At 53.2% G+C, this 17,967-nt stretch overlaps 1 protein-coding gene across 2 annotated transcripts; it reads left to right on the top strand.

Moving 5' to 3' along the window:
• Positions 1–24: 24 nt before the first annotated feature.
• On the top strand, positions 25–13,524 carry wdr74 (WD repeat domain 74). 2 transcript variants are annotated; one of them, XM_059641586.1, is made up of 8 exons: positions 25–1,106; positions 1,231–1,368; positions 2,009–2,110; positions 7,155–7,255; positions 8,828–8,883; positions 10,462–10,604; positions 11,941–11,997; positions 13,289–13,524. In XM_059641586.1, exons 2-8 carry the CDS (start codon positions 1,258–1,260, stop codon positions 13,457–13,459), a joined length of 741 nt encoding a protein of 246 aa, XP_059497569.1. In that variant the 5' UTR covers positions 25–1,106; positions 1,231–1,257; the 3' UTR covers positions 13,460–13,524. The 2 variants fall into 2 exon arrangements, with proteins under 2 accessions (XP_059497569.1, XP_059497568.1); XM_059641585.1 differs by having other exon boundaries at positions 27–1,106; positions 13,286–13,524.
• Positions 13,525–17,967: the final 4,443 nt, after the last annotated feature.

The raw sequence follows: 17,967 nt of genomic DNA, 5'->3' as shown, positions 1-17,967 counted from the left end.
CATCCGTTTCCTTTAGGAGACCTCGGCTTGAACTATGCACTGTGTGATTGTTACGTACATGTTCAGCAACTGTATTGGACTCACCGCATAAACACAGCGGCTACAAGAGCAGGTCAGAGGTGGGAGTCCTGCAGCGAGGAACTCACCTCCTGACTCCCAAAGCCTGTCCCACCATCGACAAGGTACAAGCCAGGAGTGTGAGGGAACACCCCCCACTTGCCCCTGGATGGGGGCAGCCCCAACAACACTCAAGAAGCTCAACACCATCCAGGACAAAGCAGCCCCCGCTTTGATTGGCACCACATCCACAAACATCCCACTCCCTCCACCCACCGACGCTCAGTCGCAGCAGTGTGTGCCATCTACAAGACGCCCTGCAGTAACTCACCGAGGCTCCTTAGACAGCACCTTCCAAACCCACCACCACTTCCATCTGGAAGGACAAGGGGCAGCAGATACATGGGAACGCCACCCCCTGCAAGTTTCCCTCCGAGCCACTCCCCATCCCGACTGGGAAATATATCGGCCGTTCCTTCAGTGTCGCTGGGTCACAATCCTGGAATTCCCTCCCTAAGGGGCATCGTGGGTCTCCCCACAGCACACGGACTGCAGCGGTTCAAGAAGGCAGCTCCCCACCACCTTCTCAAGGGGCGATAAATGCTGGACCAAAGAGCAACCGCATCCCACATGTGAATGTAAGACACCTCTCTAGTGAGTAAGCGCCCATAATGCATATTCTCAAACTGTCACATTCTTAACACGTGTGTGTGCTCAGACATGTACGCACCCAGAAGCACATTTGTGTCCGCGCAGACTGAAGCACATGCATGCGTTCTCGTGCGCACACATATAGACGCCCGGAGCCCCACACAGACATACACATTCCCTTTCTGTTGAGTGGATGCGCGTGTAAATGGGATACAGTCTGGGGCTTTGTGTTCAGGTCAGCGGGAAGCGAAGGTGGGGATTTCAGTTAGGTCAGTCTCTGAAAAGCAAGTGAGGCACCAGTCACACTCACTCTCGCTGTCTTCCCCGCCCACAGCTCCCTCGTCACCTGTACCGAGTCTGGCCTCCTCAAGGTGTGGAAAGAGGATTCAGCCGATCAGGTAGGAGGCATTTCCCGTCTCGACTTGGCTGATCCAGGGCAGGGCTTTGGATGTGATAACTCGCTGCAGTGTTATCTTCCCGCAGTGACCACGCATAACCCTAATGACCGTTCCCTCTGGGCAGGTACAGGTGGGCCGTGGGGTGTGTCGAATGCGTCAAGACCCCGGGAGGCCGGAGCGTGTGGCAACTGGAGGGAAGGAGAATGACCTGAAAGTGTGGGACCTGCAGAGGCTGCAGGAGCCTGCGTTCAAGGCAAAGAACGTAAGTTGTGTGAATGGGGGATGTGATATCCTCTTTACACCTGCTGTCTCTCTGACTTTCTCTCCTCCCCTCTTCCCCGTGTCTATCTCTCTCTCTCCTCCCACCTACCACCACTCCATCTCCCCCTCTCTCTGCCTTGCCTGGTCCCCAGCTCCCCCTTCTCTTCATCTTCCCTCACACACTCCCTCTTTATATCTCCTATCTATCTCTCCCCGAGTCTCCCTGTCCATATCTGCTTCCTGTAGCTCTTGACTCTGTGATCCCTCATCCATTGAGCGATTTTTCTGATTACATAGCATTGACCTTCCACTGAGTAACTGTCAGTTCACTCCCCACCCTTGCTGTCGAACCGTTCTTCGTTCTTTTGTGGCCTGAGGGCTAAACTGAACATTTATTGCCCATCCCTAATTGCCCTCGTCAAGGTGCTGTTGAGCCACCTACAGTCTCTGGATAGTGCCGTTGGGAATGATGGATCAATATTGTCCTCCTACGAAAGGAACCAGTTTGTAAAGCTTCAGCACACAGGGTCGAGACAAAACTGTGTTTTCCACTGTTGCTGTGTCACCGACGGCTTCAGTTTCTCCTTCTGTTCGCGGCTTCCTTTCTCAACTTCTGGTTCATTTGTTCTTTTGTGTTGAAGGTCCGTAATGACTGGCTGGATTTAAGGGTCCCCATTTGGGTGAGAGACATTCAATTCATACCCGCTTCGGACACAATCATCACCTGCACTGGGCACAGCCAGGTATGCCCAGCTCCCGACCTGCTAGTAGAGTCCGTGATTAAGAAATTGTCTTTTTATCTCAAGAGGGTTGGAATATAAAAGCAGCGATGTGCTTCTGAGACTTTATAAAGCTCTAGTTAGGCCCCATTTACCTCAGGAAGGACATACTAGCCCTGGAGCATGTCCAGTGGAGATTCATTCGGATGATCCCTGGAATGGTAGGTTTAACATATGATGAACGGCTAAGTTCCTCCTGGTACTCCAATTTGCTTCCACAGTCCAAAGATGTGCAGGATAGGTGGATTGGCCATGTTAAATTGCCTTTAGTGTTCAGGGATGTGTAGCTGAGGTGGTTATAGGAGGATGGGTCTGGGAGGGATGCTCCCAGAGTCAGTGTGGACTTGTTGGGCCGAAGGGCCTGTTTCCACACAGTAGGGATTCTATGATCTATGATCCTGGGATTGTATTCATTAGAGTTTAGAAGATTGAGGGAGATCTAATAGAAACTTACAAGATAATGTATGGCTTTGAAAGGGTGTATGCTGGGAAGTTGTTTCGGTTAGGCAGGGAGACGAGGACCCGTGGGCACAGCCTTAGAATTAGAGGGGATAAATTTAAAATGGAAATGAGGAGACATTTCTTCAGCCAGAGAGTGGTGGGCTTGTGGAATTCATTGCCACGGAGTGCAGTGGAGGCCGGGACGTTAGATGCCTTCAACGCAGAGATCGATAAGTTCTTGATCTCACAAGGAATCAAGGGCTACGGGGAGAGTGCAGGGAAGTGGAGTTGAAATACCCATCAGCCATGATTTAAATGGCGGGGTGGACTTGATGGGCCGAATGGTCTTACTTCCACTCCTATGTCTTCCATGGGACGAGGTTTGTTTGGGAAACTTGGACGATTTGGAATGAAGGATTTGTTTCCATTCTGTATAATTCTGACCCTATGACCTGTCCCCACCGGCACTGTACCCCAGTGTTATACAGTGACAGACCTGTCTCCACCGGCACTGTACCCCAGTGTTAGACAGTGACAGACCTGTCCCCACCGGTACTGTACCCCAGTGTTATACGGTGACAGACCTGTCCCCACCAGTACTATACCCCAGTGTTATACAGTGACAGACCTGTCCCCACCGGTACTGTACCCCAGTGTTATACGGTGACAGACCTGTCCCCACCAGTACTATACCCCAGTGTTATACAGTGACAGACCTGTCCCCACCGGTACTGTACCCCAGTGTTATACAGTGACAGACCTGTCCCCCACCAGTACTGTACCCCCGTGTTATACAGTGACAGACCCTGTCCCCACCAGTACTGTACCCCAGTGTTATACAGTGACAGACCCTGTCCCCACCAGTACCGTACCCCAGTGTTATACAGTGACAGACCTGTCTCCACCGGTACTGTACCCCAGTGTTATACAGTGACAGACCCTGTCCCCACCAGTACTGTACCCCAGTGTGATACAGTGACAGACCTGTCCCCACCGGTACTGTACCCCAGTGTTATACAGTGACAGGCCTGTCCCCACCAGTACTGTACCCCAGTGTTATACAGTGACAGACCTGTCCCCCACCAGTACTGTACCCCAGTGTTATACAGTGACAGACCTGTCCCCACCCAGTACTGTACCCCAGTGTTATACAGTGACAGACCTGTCCCCACCGGTACTGTACCCCAGTTTTATACAGTGACAGACCTGTCCCCACCGGTACTGTACCCCAGTGTTATACAGTGACAGACCTGTCCCCCACCAGTACGGTATCCCGGTGTTATACAGTGACAGACCTGTCCCCACCCAGTACTGTACCCCAGTGTTATACATTGACAGACCTGTCCCCCACCAGTACTGTACCCCAGTGTTATACAGTGACAGACCTGTCCCCACCCAGTACTGTACCCCAGTGTTATATGGTGACAGACCTGTCCCCACCAGTACTGTACCCCAGTGTTATACAGTGACAGACCTGTCCCCACCGGTACTGTACCCCAGTGTTATATAGTGACAGACCTGTCCACAACCGGTACTGTACCCCTGTTTTATACAGTGACAGACCTGTCCCCCACCAGTACTGTACCTCAGTGTTATACAGTGACAGACCTGTCCCCCACCAGTACGGTATCCCGGTGTTATACAGTGACAGACCTGTCCCCACCCAGTACTGTACCCCAGTGTTATACAGTGACAGACCTATCCCCACCGGTACTGTACCCCAGTGTTATACAGTGACAGACCTGTCCCCACCGGTACTGTACCCCAGTATTATACAGTGACAGACCTGACCCCACCAGTACCGTACCCCAGTGTTACACAGTGGCAGACCTGTCCCCCACCCGTACTGTACCCCAGTGTTATACAGCAGCAGACCTGTCCCCCACCCGTACTGTACCCCAGTGTTATACAGTGACAGACCTGTCCCCACCGGTACTGTACCCCAGTGTTATACAGTGACAGACCTGTCCCCACCAGTACTGTACCCCAGTGTTATACAGTGACAGACCTGTCCCCACCCGTACTGTACCCCAGTGTTATACAGTGACAGACCTGTCCCCACTGGTACTGTACCCCAGTGTTATACAGTGACAGACCTGTCCCCACCGGTACTGTACCCCCGTGTTATACAGTGACAGACCTGTCCCCCACCAGTACTGTACCCCAGTGTTATACAGGGATAGACCTGTCCCCCACCGGTACTGTACCCCAGTGTTATACAGTGACAGACCTGTCCCCACCAGTACTGTACCCCAGTGTTATACAGTGACAGACCCTGTCCCCACCGGTACTGTACCCCCGTGTTATACAGTGACAGACCTGTCCCCCACCAGTACTGTACCCCAGTGTTATACAGGGACAGACCTGTCCCCCACCGGTACTGTACCCCCGTGTTAGACAGTGACAGACCTGTCCCCCACCAGTACTGTACCCCAGTGTTATACAGTGACAGACCTGTCCCCACCGGTACTGTACCCCAGTGTTATACAGTGACAGACCTGTCCCCACCAGTACTGTACCCCAGTGTTATACAGTGACAGACCCTGTCCCCCACCAGTACTGTACCCCAGTGTTATACAGTGACAAACCCTGTCCCCACCGGTACTGTACCCCCGTGTTATACAGTGACAGACCTGTCCCCCACCAGTACTGTACCCCAGTGTTATACAGTGACAGACCTGTCCCCACCGGTGCTGTACCCCAGTGTTATACAGTGACAGACCTGTCCCCACCAATACTGTACCCCAGTGTTATACAGTGACAGACCCGTCCCCCACCAGTACTGTACCCCAGTGTTATACAGTGACAGACCTGTCCCCACCAGTACTGTACCCCAGTGTTATACAGTGACAGACCTGTCCCCCACCAGTACTGTACCCCAGTGTTATACAGTGACAGACCTGTCCCCCACCAGTACTGTACCCCAGTGTTATACAGTGACAGACCTGTCCCCACCGGTACTGTACCCCAGTGTTATACAGTGACAGACCCTGTCCCCACCGGTACTGTACCCCCGTGTTATACAGTGACAGACCTGTCCCCCACCAGTACTGTACCCCAGCCTTATACAGTGACAGACCCTGTCCCCACCAGTACTGTACCCCAGTGTTATACAGTGACAGACCTGTCCCCACCAGTACTGTACCCCAGTGTTATACAGTGACAGACCTGTCCCCACCAGTACCGTACCCCCGTGTTATACAGTGACAGACCCTGTCCCCGACCAGTACTGTACCCCTGTGTTATACAGTGACAGACCCTGTCCCCACCAGTACTGTACCCCAGTGTTATACAGTGACAGACCCGTCCCCCACCGGTACTGTACCCCTGTGTTATACAGTGACAGACCTGTCCCCACCAGTACTGTACCCCAGTGTGATACAGTGACAGACCTGTCCCCACCGGTACTGTACCCTAGTGTTATACAGTGACAGACCTGTCCCCACCAGTACTGTACCCCAGTGTGATACAGTGACAGACCTGTCCCCACCAGTACCGTACCCCAGTGTTATACAGTGACAGACCCGTCCCCCACCGGTACTGTACCCCAGTGTTATACAGTGACAGACCTGTCCCCACCGGTACTGTACCCCAGTGTTATACAGTGACAGACCTGTCCCCACAGTACTGTACCCCAGTGTTATACAGTGACAGACCCTGTCCCCACCGGTACTGTACCCCAGTGTTATACAGTGACAGACCTGTCCCCACCAGTACTGTACCCCAGTGTTATACAGTGACAGACCTGTCCCCACCAGTACAGTACCCCAGTGTTATACAGTGACAGACCCTGTCCCCACCAGTACTGTTCCCCAGTGTTATACAGTGACAGACCCTGTCCCCACCAGTACTGTACCCCAGTGTTATACAGTGACAGACCCTGTCCCCACCGGTACTGTACGCCAGTGTGATACAGTGACAGACCTGTCCCCACCGGTACTGTACCCCAGTGTTATACAGTGACAGACCTGTCCCCACCAGTACTGTACCCCAGTGTTATACAGTGACAGACCTGTCCCCACCGGTACTGTACCCCAGTGTTATACAGTGACAGACCTGTCCCCACCAGTACTGTGCCCCAGTGTTATACAGTGACAGACCTGTCCCCCACCGGTACTGTACCCCAGTGTTATACAGTGACAGACCTGTCCCCACCGGTACTGTACCCCAGTGTTATACAGTGACAGACCTGTCCCCACCAGTACTGTGCCCCAGTGTTATACAGTGACAGACCTGTCCCCACCGGTACTGTACCCCAGTGTTATACAGTGACAGACCTGTCCCCACCGGTACTGTACCCCAGTGTTATACAGTGACAGACCTGTCCACACCCGTACTGTACCCCAGTGTTATACAGTGACAGACCTGTACCCCACCTGTACTGTACCCCAGTGTTATACAGTGACAGACCTGTCTCCACCGGTACTGTACCCCAGTGTTATACAGCGACAGACCCTGTCCCCACCAGCCCTGTACCCCAGTGTTATACCCTGACAGACCTGTACCCAGCCCATGTGACAACCCAGTGCTCGATGTGTTTGTGTTATTGATCTTCCAATTTCTACAGGTACGAGTCTATGACCCGAGCTGTCCACAGCGCAGACCCGTTCTGGAGATGACATTTGACGAATACCCGTTAACTGCCATGTCCTTGACATCTGATGCCAAGTGAGTGTAAATGGAGCTTTACTCTGTATCTAACCCTGTGGTATCCCTGTACCTGGGGGAGTGTTTGATGGGGGGGCAGTGTCGAGGGTGCTTTACTCTGTATCTAACCCCGTGCTGTCCCTGTCCTGGGAGGGTTTGAGTGAAAGATAAGTAACAGGGCAGCATATTGTTCCATAACATCTGCTATAGTGTTAGCCAGTCCTTAATGGTATTATGAGACATACTCTTACTTTTCCAATGTCAGGAGCTCAGGTAGCTCTCTTGTGCGCAATAAGATCCCGCAATGGGAATCCATTCAAGGATTGCAGTCTTGAACAAGAACAAAAGACAAGTACAGCACAGGAACAGGCCCTTTGGCCCACCAAGCCTATGCCAATCATCTTGTCCTAACGAAACTAAAGGAAACCTTCTGCCCTTATTTGATCTGTATCCCTCTATTCCCCCCGATTCATGTGACCATCTGAATGCATCATGTGCCTGCTTCTGCCGCCAGCTCTGGCAGTGCATTCCAGGCTCCTACCACTCTGTGTGAAGAACATCCCTCACACAGTGACAGACCTGTCCCCACCAATACTGTACCCCAGTATTATACAGTGACAGACCTGTCCCCACTGGTACTGTACCCCAGTGTTATACAGTGACAGACCTGTCCCCACTGGTACTGTACCCTAGTGTTATACAGTGACAGACCTGTCCCCAGCCCATGTGTTAACCAGTCTCCCTTAAACATTCCCCCTCTCAGCTTGAACCTGTGTCCCCTTGTAACTGAAACTTCAACCCTGGGGAGAAGCCTCTGACTCTCCACCCTATCAATGCCTCGCAGAATTTTGTCGACCTCTATCAGGTCTCCTCTCAGCTGCCGTCTTTCCAATGAGAACAATCCTAGTCTTTTTAACTTTTCCTCATAGTCAGTGCCCTCGATACTTGGCAGCATCCTGGTGAACGTTGTCCGTACTCTGTCCAAAGCTTCCACGTCCTTCTGGCAACATGGCGACCAAAACTGCACACAGTACTCTACGTGTGGCCTCACAAACTGCAACTCCAGTACTCCGTACCCCGGCTGATGATGGCACGCCTGCCACATGCCTCCTCCTTCACCATGGCCACCTGAGTTGTTACTTTCAGTGAACTGTGGTCCTGCACGCCCAAATCTGTCTGTATGTCAGTGTTGCTGAGGGTTCCGCAGCTAACACTATAATTCACACCAAAATTTGCCATTGGTTGTGAGGGTGGCTTTATGGTCCAGAAACGGAAATGTGCTGCTCCCACTGGGCCAGACCAAGAATTCCGGCCCGTCCAATTCGTTTGTTTTCAGGACCACCAGAAATACTGCCTGATCTGCCCTCCTCAGGAAGGGGGCTGCTCGCTGGGTTTCGGGTGGAGGTGCTTCAGAACAGTCCCAGGGGTGAGATCGGGGGGTCGCGTTTCAAGGGGCTCATTCTCCTCCGAGCCCAGGCGATGAAGGCTCGGTGGTCACCATGGTGACAAGTTGGGATAAGGTCGGGAAAGGGGAGCTGGAGTGGATCGTGACAGCGTCACCATGTCGCTAAACATGCCGTTTTGCCCCTGCAGTTCGGTTGTCGTTGGTAACACGCACGGACAGATGGCTATCCTGGATATCCGGAAAGGTGAGTGGGCGGGGGGGGCTCGCTTCCCGATTCCCAGGCTCGGCCTGACCAGTTCCCAGCCTTTCTCATGTAATCTGAACAGGCAAACTGTAAGAACAGGAGGCAGCTAGTCAGCCCTATTGGACAGAAACACAAAGGTCATTCAGCCCCACTGGTGCCTGCTAGACAGGGAGAGGAGGAGAGCTGATCAGCCTCCCATCGATCCTGTCACATAGACACAGGAGACGGCCACACCTGGAATGCACATAGATCCTACTGACATGAAGATGTATTGAAATGATTTGGATGTGAATGCAGGAGGAATGGATAGTCAGTTTGCAGACAACTCCAAAATTGGAGATGGGCAGTGAAGGAGGTTACTTCAGAGGATAACAGGACCTCGATCAGATGGGCCAATGGGCCAAGGAGTAGCAGGTGGAGTTTAATTTATACAAATGTGAGACGCTGCATTTTGGAAAGGAAAATCAGGGGAGGACTTGTACACTTAATGGTGAGGTCCTGGGGAGTGTTGCTGAACAAAGGGACCTTGGATTGCAGGTTCATAGTTCCTTCGGTACACTTACCTTTATTGGTCAGTGCATTGACTATCGGAGCTGGGAAGGTCATGTTGCAGCTGTACAGGACCTTGGTGAGGCTACTTTTGGAATATAGCGTTCAGTTCTGGTCTCACTGCTAATGGAAAGATGTTGTGAAACTTGAAAAGATTGAGAAAAGATTTACAGGGATGTTGCCGGGGCCGGAGGGTTTGAGCTACAGGGGGAGGCTGAATAGCCTGGGGCTATTTTCCCCGGAGCATCGGGGGCTGAGGGGGTGACCTTATAGAGGTTTATAAAAACATAAGGGGCTTGGATAGGGTGAATAGACAAGGTCTTTTCCCCAGGGTCGGGGAGGGTACAAAACTAGAGGGGCATAGGTTTAAGGTGAGAGGGGGAAAGGTTTAAAAGGCACCTGAGGGGCAACTTTTTCACACAGAGGGTGGTGCGTGTGTGGAATGAGCTGCCAGAGGAAGTGGTGGAGGCTGGTACAATGACAGTATTGAAAAGACATCTGGATGGGTACATGGTTAGGAAGGGTTTAAAGGGATATGGCCAAATGCTGGCAAATTCAGGGTATCTGGCTGGAATGGACAAGCCAGCCCAAAGGGTCTGTTTCTGTGCTGTACCGCTCTGTGATTCTAATAGAGACCCTGTTCAATAGGAACAATAAACTGTCCAAAAGAGCAGCGGAAGCAGATTCAATAGGATGAATGGAGAGGCACATGGAAGACTTCCAGTGCCTGGTGAGACTCAAGGCCCAAAGACCATGTGCTCGCTTCTGTAGCACTTAACTTTCTGCTCCCGGAATGGGCCTACACCCTAACACCAGAGCCTAGTATGGCGCTAAGTAAGCGTGGCTGGCCTGGAAGCCCTCTCCATTTCTCCGCACACACCACTTGGTGAGTTGGAAACACGCAGGAGTCGATATTGTTTTGGAGTGTTGTGACTATTCAGAGATGCTGAATAGCCTGGCAGGTATGGGGAAGGTGATGGTGGGGGGGTGTCGGGCATTGCTGACCGTCTTGTCTCTGGTTGCCTGCAGGGAGGCTGCTCAAGTGCCTGAAGGGCCAGGCCGGGAGTATCCGCAGTATCCAGTGTCATCACAGCCTGCCCCTGGTAGCTTCCTGTGGGCTGGATCGCTTCCTGCGGATACATGACACAGGCAGCAAGGAGCTGCTGCACAAGGTGACGCTGCGTGCTGTGACCCCAACCCCCACACGCACCTGCTGACACGCTCGCACACGCGCACGCGCTCGCGCTTACGCACATGCTCTCACACACATGCTGTCACACGCGCACGCACACACACGCACACACAAACACACCCTCACTCTCACGCGCTCGCGCACACACAAACGCACACGCAGACGCACAGACACACGCGCGCTCACACAGACACATGCACGCTCGCTCGCACACGCACGCGCTCGCACACGCACGCGCTCGCACACGCACGCGCTCGCACACACACGCTCACACACGCTCACACACGCACAGGCACACACGCGCACGCACACGCACGCACACGCACCCAACAACCCCCCTCCGGCCTCACCCATCCCCACCTTGCACAACGTCCCTCAGGGATCCCGCACACCCTCCTGCCCTGCAGGGGTTCTGCACTCCAACCCCGCGGGGATCCCGCCACACCTCCCAGCAGCAATCACGCACTCCCCCATTCCTCCCGCCATTTCCTCCCTGCCCTGCAGGAATCCTGCACTCCTCCCGCCCTGCAGGGTTCCAACACCACCCACAGTGATCCTGCAACCTTGTGTCCCAGAAAGATCTCTCACCCTGGTCCCACAGAGAGATCCCTCACCTACCAGTACCCCAAAGAAATCCTGCAAGTGCCTCCCCCAGAGAAAGCCTCCTGCCCCACCACCAACGGAGACCCTTCACCCACCTTGACAGATCTGTCACACACACCCCACCCAAGAGACATCCTGCAAAATCCTCCCCCCCCCCCCCCCCCCCCCCATCCCACTGCCACAACTGCTTCGGTGATCCTGCACACTACTGCCACAGGAGAGATCCTGCAGCCCTTCCCACTGAGATCCCTCACCCAGAGATCTCTCAGCCTAAGAGAGATACCCCATGTCCCACCCATAGAGGTTCCCCACTCGCCCTCCACCTTCCTACCCCATGGAAATGTGAGGTTCTGGGATGGGGGTTCGGGTTTTAACAAGTGGGGACGGGTTGGATTCGGGGGCTGTTATTGGGTGAGGATCTGGTGTTGTTATAGGGTGAGGATAGGCGGGGGCAGGCAGGGGTCGGGGGGGCGTTATTGGGCGGGTAGGGGTTGGGGACGACATAGGGTGGGGACGGGCAGGGGTCGGGGGGGTGTTATAGGGTGGGGACGGGCAGGGGTCGGTGTGGCGTTATAAGGTGGGGATGGGTGGGGATTATTGGGTGATGATGGAGGGTTGGGAGCAGGTCCTGTAACTCCTCCAACTCCTTTCACAAAGTTTTTCGAACCAATTCTGAGCCCATTGTTCATCCTGAGCCTCGCTGCCCTTTTTAGGTGTATATGAAGTCCCGATTGAACTGTGTCCTGTTGACAAGTCAAGAAAACTGGGAGGTAAGTGACAGGCTGTACACGCACACACCCTGGTGAGGCAAACAACTGGATGTTAATGATCAGCTGGTTTCCAAGGGACAGGCACTGGGGAGACAGAAACACCTAATCGTGGGTCTGAATCCCTGTCCAGTATCAGGGTTGGGAGGGTGGACTGCCTCCATACTGACCAAAGAGTCATGTTTGAGACCGCACATAATTAATCCAGAAGATGGCTTCGCCAAGATTATTCCTTTTTCAAAAGTGCGGTGCTCCCTCAGCACTGACCCTCCGACAGCGCGGCACTCCCTCAGCGCTGACCCTCCGACAGCGCGGCGCTCCCTCCGCGCTGACCCTCCGACAGCGCGGCGCTCCCTCCGCGCTGACCCTCCGACAGCGCGGCACTCCCTCCGCGCTGACCCTCCGACAGCGCGGCGCTCCCTCCGCGCTGACCCTCCGACAGTGCCCGCTCCCTCCGCGCTGACCCTCCGACAGTGCCCGCTCCCTCCGCGCTGACCCTCCGACAGTGCCCGCTCCCTCAGCACTGACCCTCCGACAGTGCCCGCTTCCTCAGCACTGAACCTCCGACAGTGCCCGCTCCCTCATCACTGACCATCAGTGCGGCGCTCCCTCAGCACTGACCCTCCGACAGTGCGGCGCTCCCTCAGCACTGACCCTCCGACAGTGCGGCGCTCCCTCAGCACTGACCCTCCGACAGTGCCCGCTCCCTCAGCACTGACCCTCCGACAGCGCGACGCTCCCTCAGCACTGACCCTCCGACAGCGCGGGACACGTTTCTCTGAGATTACTGTGCGGTTCAGGTTGACGCTGCAGTTTGTATAAAGTATAAAGAACACCTGGCTACACCTCACAGTTGAGTAACTGTGGAATTCTCCCGGATTTCAGCAGGGTGTAAGCTGCCATTTTTGTAGCTGGTTAAGCACTGAATCAGCTGACAATTCAAAGCATTCCAGTAGACAGTTATTGACTGGTGGTATTGAAATGGTTTCTGCTGGTAATTGTGTCTGGGAAGAGATGAGGCATGAGTTTAAAAACCAGCCTTTGGAAAGATTTGAGATGTGGTAGAACACTTCCTTTTAAAATGATGGGATGGTATCTCACTTGCCCATCCTGCATCTGCACTTGCCCAGAATTTCTGCTCACTGCAGGATATGGGCACTACATAGAGGTAAGATACAGCCGCAGTCTGAATAACTGGTGGTACGGTCTCGAGGGGCTGAACGGCCTCCTTGTGTTATCACGTACCTCCTGTTGCCTGCAGCCACTTAAATGTGAGACTGTCCTTTGCAAGCAGGAGGATGAGGAATGCAGCACTGCGGAGGAGGTGAAAGAGCAGAATGAGGAGGATGAAATCTGGGCATCGATGGCAACAGTGACCGACGGAGCTGAGTCAAAGCGTACAGCAGACCTACAGGTTACAGCCAAAAGGCGGAAGAGGAGGAAGCAAATGAGCAAAGACGCATAACTTTCATCTGGAAGTAGCACCGTTATTCAGTATCTCTCAGTAAATCAATTATTGTCCTTTTGTAATCCTTCGTATGGAGCTGTGATTTTCTTTTGTTACTCATCCACAGGTTGTGTGTCTGTGACCCATCCCTAATAGCCCAAGAGACACATTGCCGTGGGTCTACAGTCTCACGTAGGCCAGACTGGGTAAGAACGGCAGTTTCCTTCCCTGAAGGATATTCATGAACCACATGGGTTTTTTGGACAAAGGTTGTGTGGTCATCATTAGATTCTTAATTCCAGATATTTTATCGAATTCAAATTCCACCATCTGCCGTGGCGGGATTCAAACCCAGAGTCCCTGAACATTACCTGGGAATCTGGATTAACAGCCCATTGATGGTGGTCCCAGGCCATTGCCTTTCTGCTGCAGGGTTAACTACTTTGAGCTGATCTGGGTTAACAGTTACCAACCTCAACCCTTCCCACACACACACACAGGCACCCCCAAAAGCACATGCACATACTCACCACCCCCCCCCCAAAACACACACACCCCCAAAAGCACATGCACATACTCACCACCCCCCCCCCCAAAACACACACACACACACACAGGCACCCCCAAAAGCACATGCACATACTCCTCACCACCCCCCCCCCAAAACACACACACACACACACACACAGGCACCCCCAAAAGCACATGCACATACTCACCACCCCCCCCCCCCAAAACACACACACCCCCAAAAGCACATGCACATACTCACCACCCCCCCCCCCAAAACACACACACACACACACAGGCACCCCCAAAAGCACATGCACATACTCCTCACCACCCCCCCCCAAAAACACACACACACACACACACACAGGCACCCCCAAAAGCACATGCACATACTCCTCACCACCCCCCCCCCCCAAAACACACACACACACAGGCACCCCCAAAAGCACATGCACATACTCCTCACCACCCCCCCCCCCCAAAACACACACACACACACACACACACAGGCACCCCCAAAAGCACATGCACATACTCCTCACCACCCCCCCCCCCCAAAACACACACACACAGGCACCCCCAAAAGCACATGCACATACTCCTCACCACCCCCCCCCCCCAAAAACACACACACACACAGGCACCCCCAAAAACACATGCACATACTCCTCACCACCCCCCACCCCAAAACACACACACAGGCACCCCCAAAAGCACATGCACATACTCCTCACCACCCCCCCAAAACACACACACACAGGCACCCCCAAAAGCACATGCACATACTCCTCACCACCCCCCCCCCCCCCAAAACACACACACAGGCACCCCCAAAAGCACATGCACATACTCCTCACCACCCCCCCCCCAAAACACACACACAGGCACCCCCAAAAGCACATGCACATACTCCTCACCACCCCCCCCCCAAAACACACACACAGGCACCCCCAAAAGCACATGCACATACTCCTCCCCACCCCCCACCCCCAAAACACACACGCACGCACACACAGGCACCCCCAAAAGCACATGCACATACTCCTCACCACTCCCCCCCCGCCCCCCAAAACACACACACACACACACACACAGGCACCCCTAAAAGCACATGCACATACTCCTCACCACCCCCCCCCCCCAAAACACACACACACACACAGGCACCCCCAAAAGCGCATGCACATACTCCTCATCACCCCCCCCCCCCAAACACACACACACACAGGTACCCCCAAAAGCACATGCACGTACTCCCCACCATCTGCGCCCCCCCCCCAAAACACACACACAGGCACCCCCAAAAGCACGTGCACATACTCCTCACCACCTGCCCCCCCAAACACACACACAGGCACCCCCAAAAGCACATGCACATACTCCCCACCATCTGCGCCCCCCCCCCAAAACACACACACACAGGCACCCCCAAAAGCTCGTGCACATACTCCTCACCACCCCCCCCACACACACACACAGACAGTCTCCCCCCACACGTACACACAGTCTTCCCCCCCCCCCCCACACACACACAGAGTCTCCACACACACACAGTCTCCCCCACACACACAGTCTCCCCCACACACATACATACACAGTCTCCACACACATACATAAGGAAGTTCCCTTTTGAGACTGAAATAAGGAATTATTTCCCTCAGCGTGGTGAATCTGTGGAATTCTTTACCACAGTGCTATTCAAGGCTCAGATAGATTTTTTAAGGGTTATGGGGCAACATAGGAAACTGGAGTTGAGGATTATTATATCAACCTCAATCGCATCAAATTGCACAGCAGAATCGATGGACTGAATGGCCTACTTCTGTTCCTGTGTGTCTTATGGATAAAATAAGCAAATTGGCCTAAGGACTGAAAAATGCACTGGAGCCTGGTAGGTGTTGACGTCCCCCTAAGGGTCAGTTCTTTGTCAGATTGCTAAGGCTTAGATATTGGAAAGCAGAGCAAAATCTCTCAACATTTACCAATGACACCAAACTTGGAGAAATAACAAACAAGGGGCATGATACCGATCAACTGCAATAGGATGCAGATGGCCATTTACACTGAGCCTTTATAAGCCTCTAGTCAGGCCCCTGCCTCTCCCAGACTGGTGCATTGTACACGGTCCTTGTTCTCACCCTCTTCCCACACCCTGTTTAGGAAGGATGTGAGAGTCCCTTGGGAGGGAGATTGATCAGAACAGTCCTGGGAGACGAAGGATTTTAACTGCAAGACCGAGGGTTGGAGAACCGAGTGTGGTTCCTCTCGGAGCGAAGGAGATGGGGTTGGGCTGTGGAGATTTAACCAAGGTGTCTCTCTGGTTTGGATAGGGTTGGAAAAGAGGCTCGCACCTATTGGCTGATGGGACAAAGACTTGATGGGTGGAGGGGAATGGTTTCATAGAATCCCTACAGTGTGGCAACAGGCCATTTGGCCCAACAAGTTTACGCCCCCAGACCCATTCCCCTACCCTTTCCCTGTAACCTGGCATTTCCCACATCTGACCCACCTTACTTACACATCCCGGGATACTACTGACAATTTAGCACAGCACATACACCCCCTCTCCTGCACATCTTTGGACTGTCAGAGGAAACCCGAGCACCCAGAGGAAACCCACACAGACACGCAGGGAGAGAATGTGCAAACAGGGCATCCTGTGGGAGGTAAATTCTCAGGGCCGTGGATAGGGAGCCGAGTCAGCCTGACGCTGCAAGGATTTGTTTAATTTAGATTTAGACTTTATTGTCAAAAGTACAGTGAAATGTCACCATGCAATACCATCTTAGGTACAAATACCTAGGTACAAAATTTTACAAACAAGGCTGAAAAAAATAAGAAACAAAGTTAAACATTACCGTCCTTAGTATTAAGTCAAAAAGAAATAAAGCTCAGCCATTCCAGTCTTTCAGCGCTTGTCCTGCATTTCCTACAAAGGCTCAATCTCCTCCTCTTTGGCACTGTTACCCTGTGCTGGCTCGATCTCCCCTGCTGTCATCGTCACTGCAAGACAGGGGTCGGGGGGTAAGTCTCCAACGTCGGGTTGGGTTCACTCCTGGGGTCTCGGACTGCCAAAGCCCCGATCCAGCTGCTACCGAGCCCAGGGTCTTGCTCCAGTCTCCTGTCTCGTTTTCGGCCCACATACTGGGCATCAGGAAATCACCGAGAGTCCCGGGTCCGACCCTCCCCCTCCAAACCCACTGCCTCGTGCTGTGCATCGAGTTGCCAAATTCAATGAGCCCAATACTGTTGTTGCCTCTCTCCAGAAAGTAAGTCAATAGAAGAAAACTTTAAAAGAAACACTGACACTAAAAAGAGAAAAGAACAACGAAAAGGAGAAAGAGGAGTGCGCAAGCCTACTGTGTCACCATCTCGCAGAATATTCTCCAGATGTTGGAAGGGAGATCCTCAGAACAGACCAATGATGAGCAGGAAGAGGCCATATGGCCCCTCGAGCTTCATGCACTACTAACATCTCAGGGGATCTCTCGCCCTCTGCAACTCTCTTGTAATCTCTTTGGCCTTGAAACTGCTCCTCTCCACCTATCTTCTCCTCTATCTATCTTTGATCCACCTCCTCCTCCTCTCCCTATTTATTTCAGAACCCTCTCCCCATCCCCCTTTTCTGATGAAGGGTCTGGGCCCGAAACGTCAGCTTTTGTGCTCCGAAGATGCTGCCTGGCCTGCTGTGTTCATCCAGCTCCACACTTTGTTATCTAAGATCGTGGCTGATCTGATTGTGGCTTCAGCTCTGCATTCCCATCAATCCCGATATGCTTTGTCCCTTCTTAGTCAGGAATCTGTCTGGAAAACTTTATTCAGCGACTCCCCTCCTCCAGGCATCAACCACCACTGGAGGTGGTTCCACACACTTCAGGCCCTCAGAGCAAACTAAATTTCACCTCTGTCTGAAATCGCTGAGGTCTCTGTAGTCTACGAAACAGGGAAGTGTCCAATCAGTATCCCCACAGTCATGTCTCTATAGGATCTTGATGGCTCTTGACCACGCTAAT

Source organism: Stegostoma tigrinum, chromosome 42, assembly GCF_030684315.1.
Source record: "Stegostoma tigrinum isolate sSteTig4 chromosome 42, sSteTig4.hap1, whole genome shotgun sequence".
Lineage (NCBI taxonomy): Eukaryota > Metazoa > Chordata > Chondrichthyes > Orectolobiformes > Stegostomatidae > Stegostoma > Stegostoma tigrinum.
Note: the sequence above shows the minus strand (reverse complement) of the source record. Positions and strands in the feature narration are given on the sequence as shown.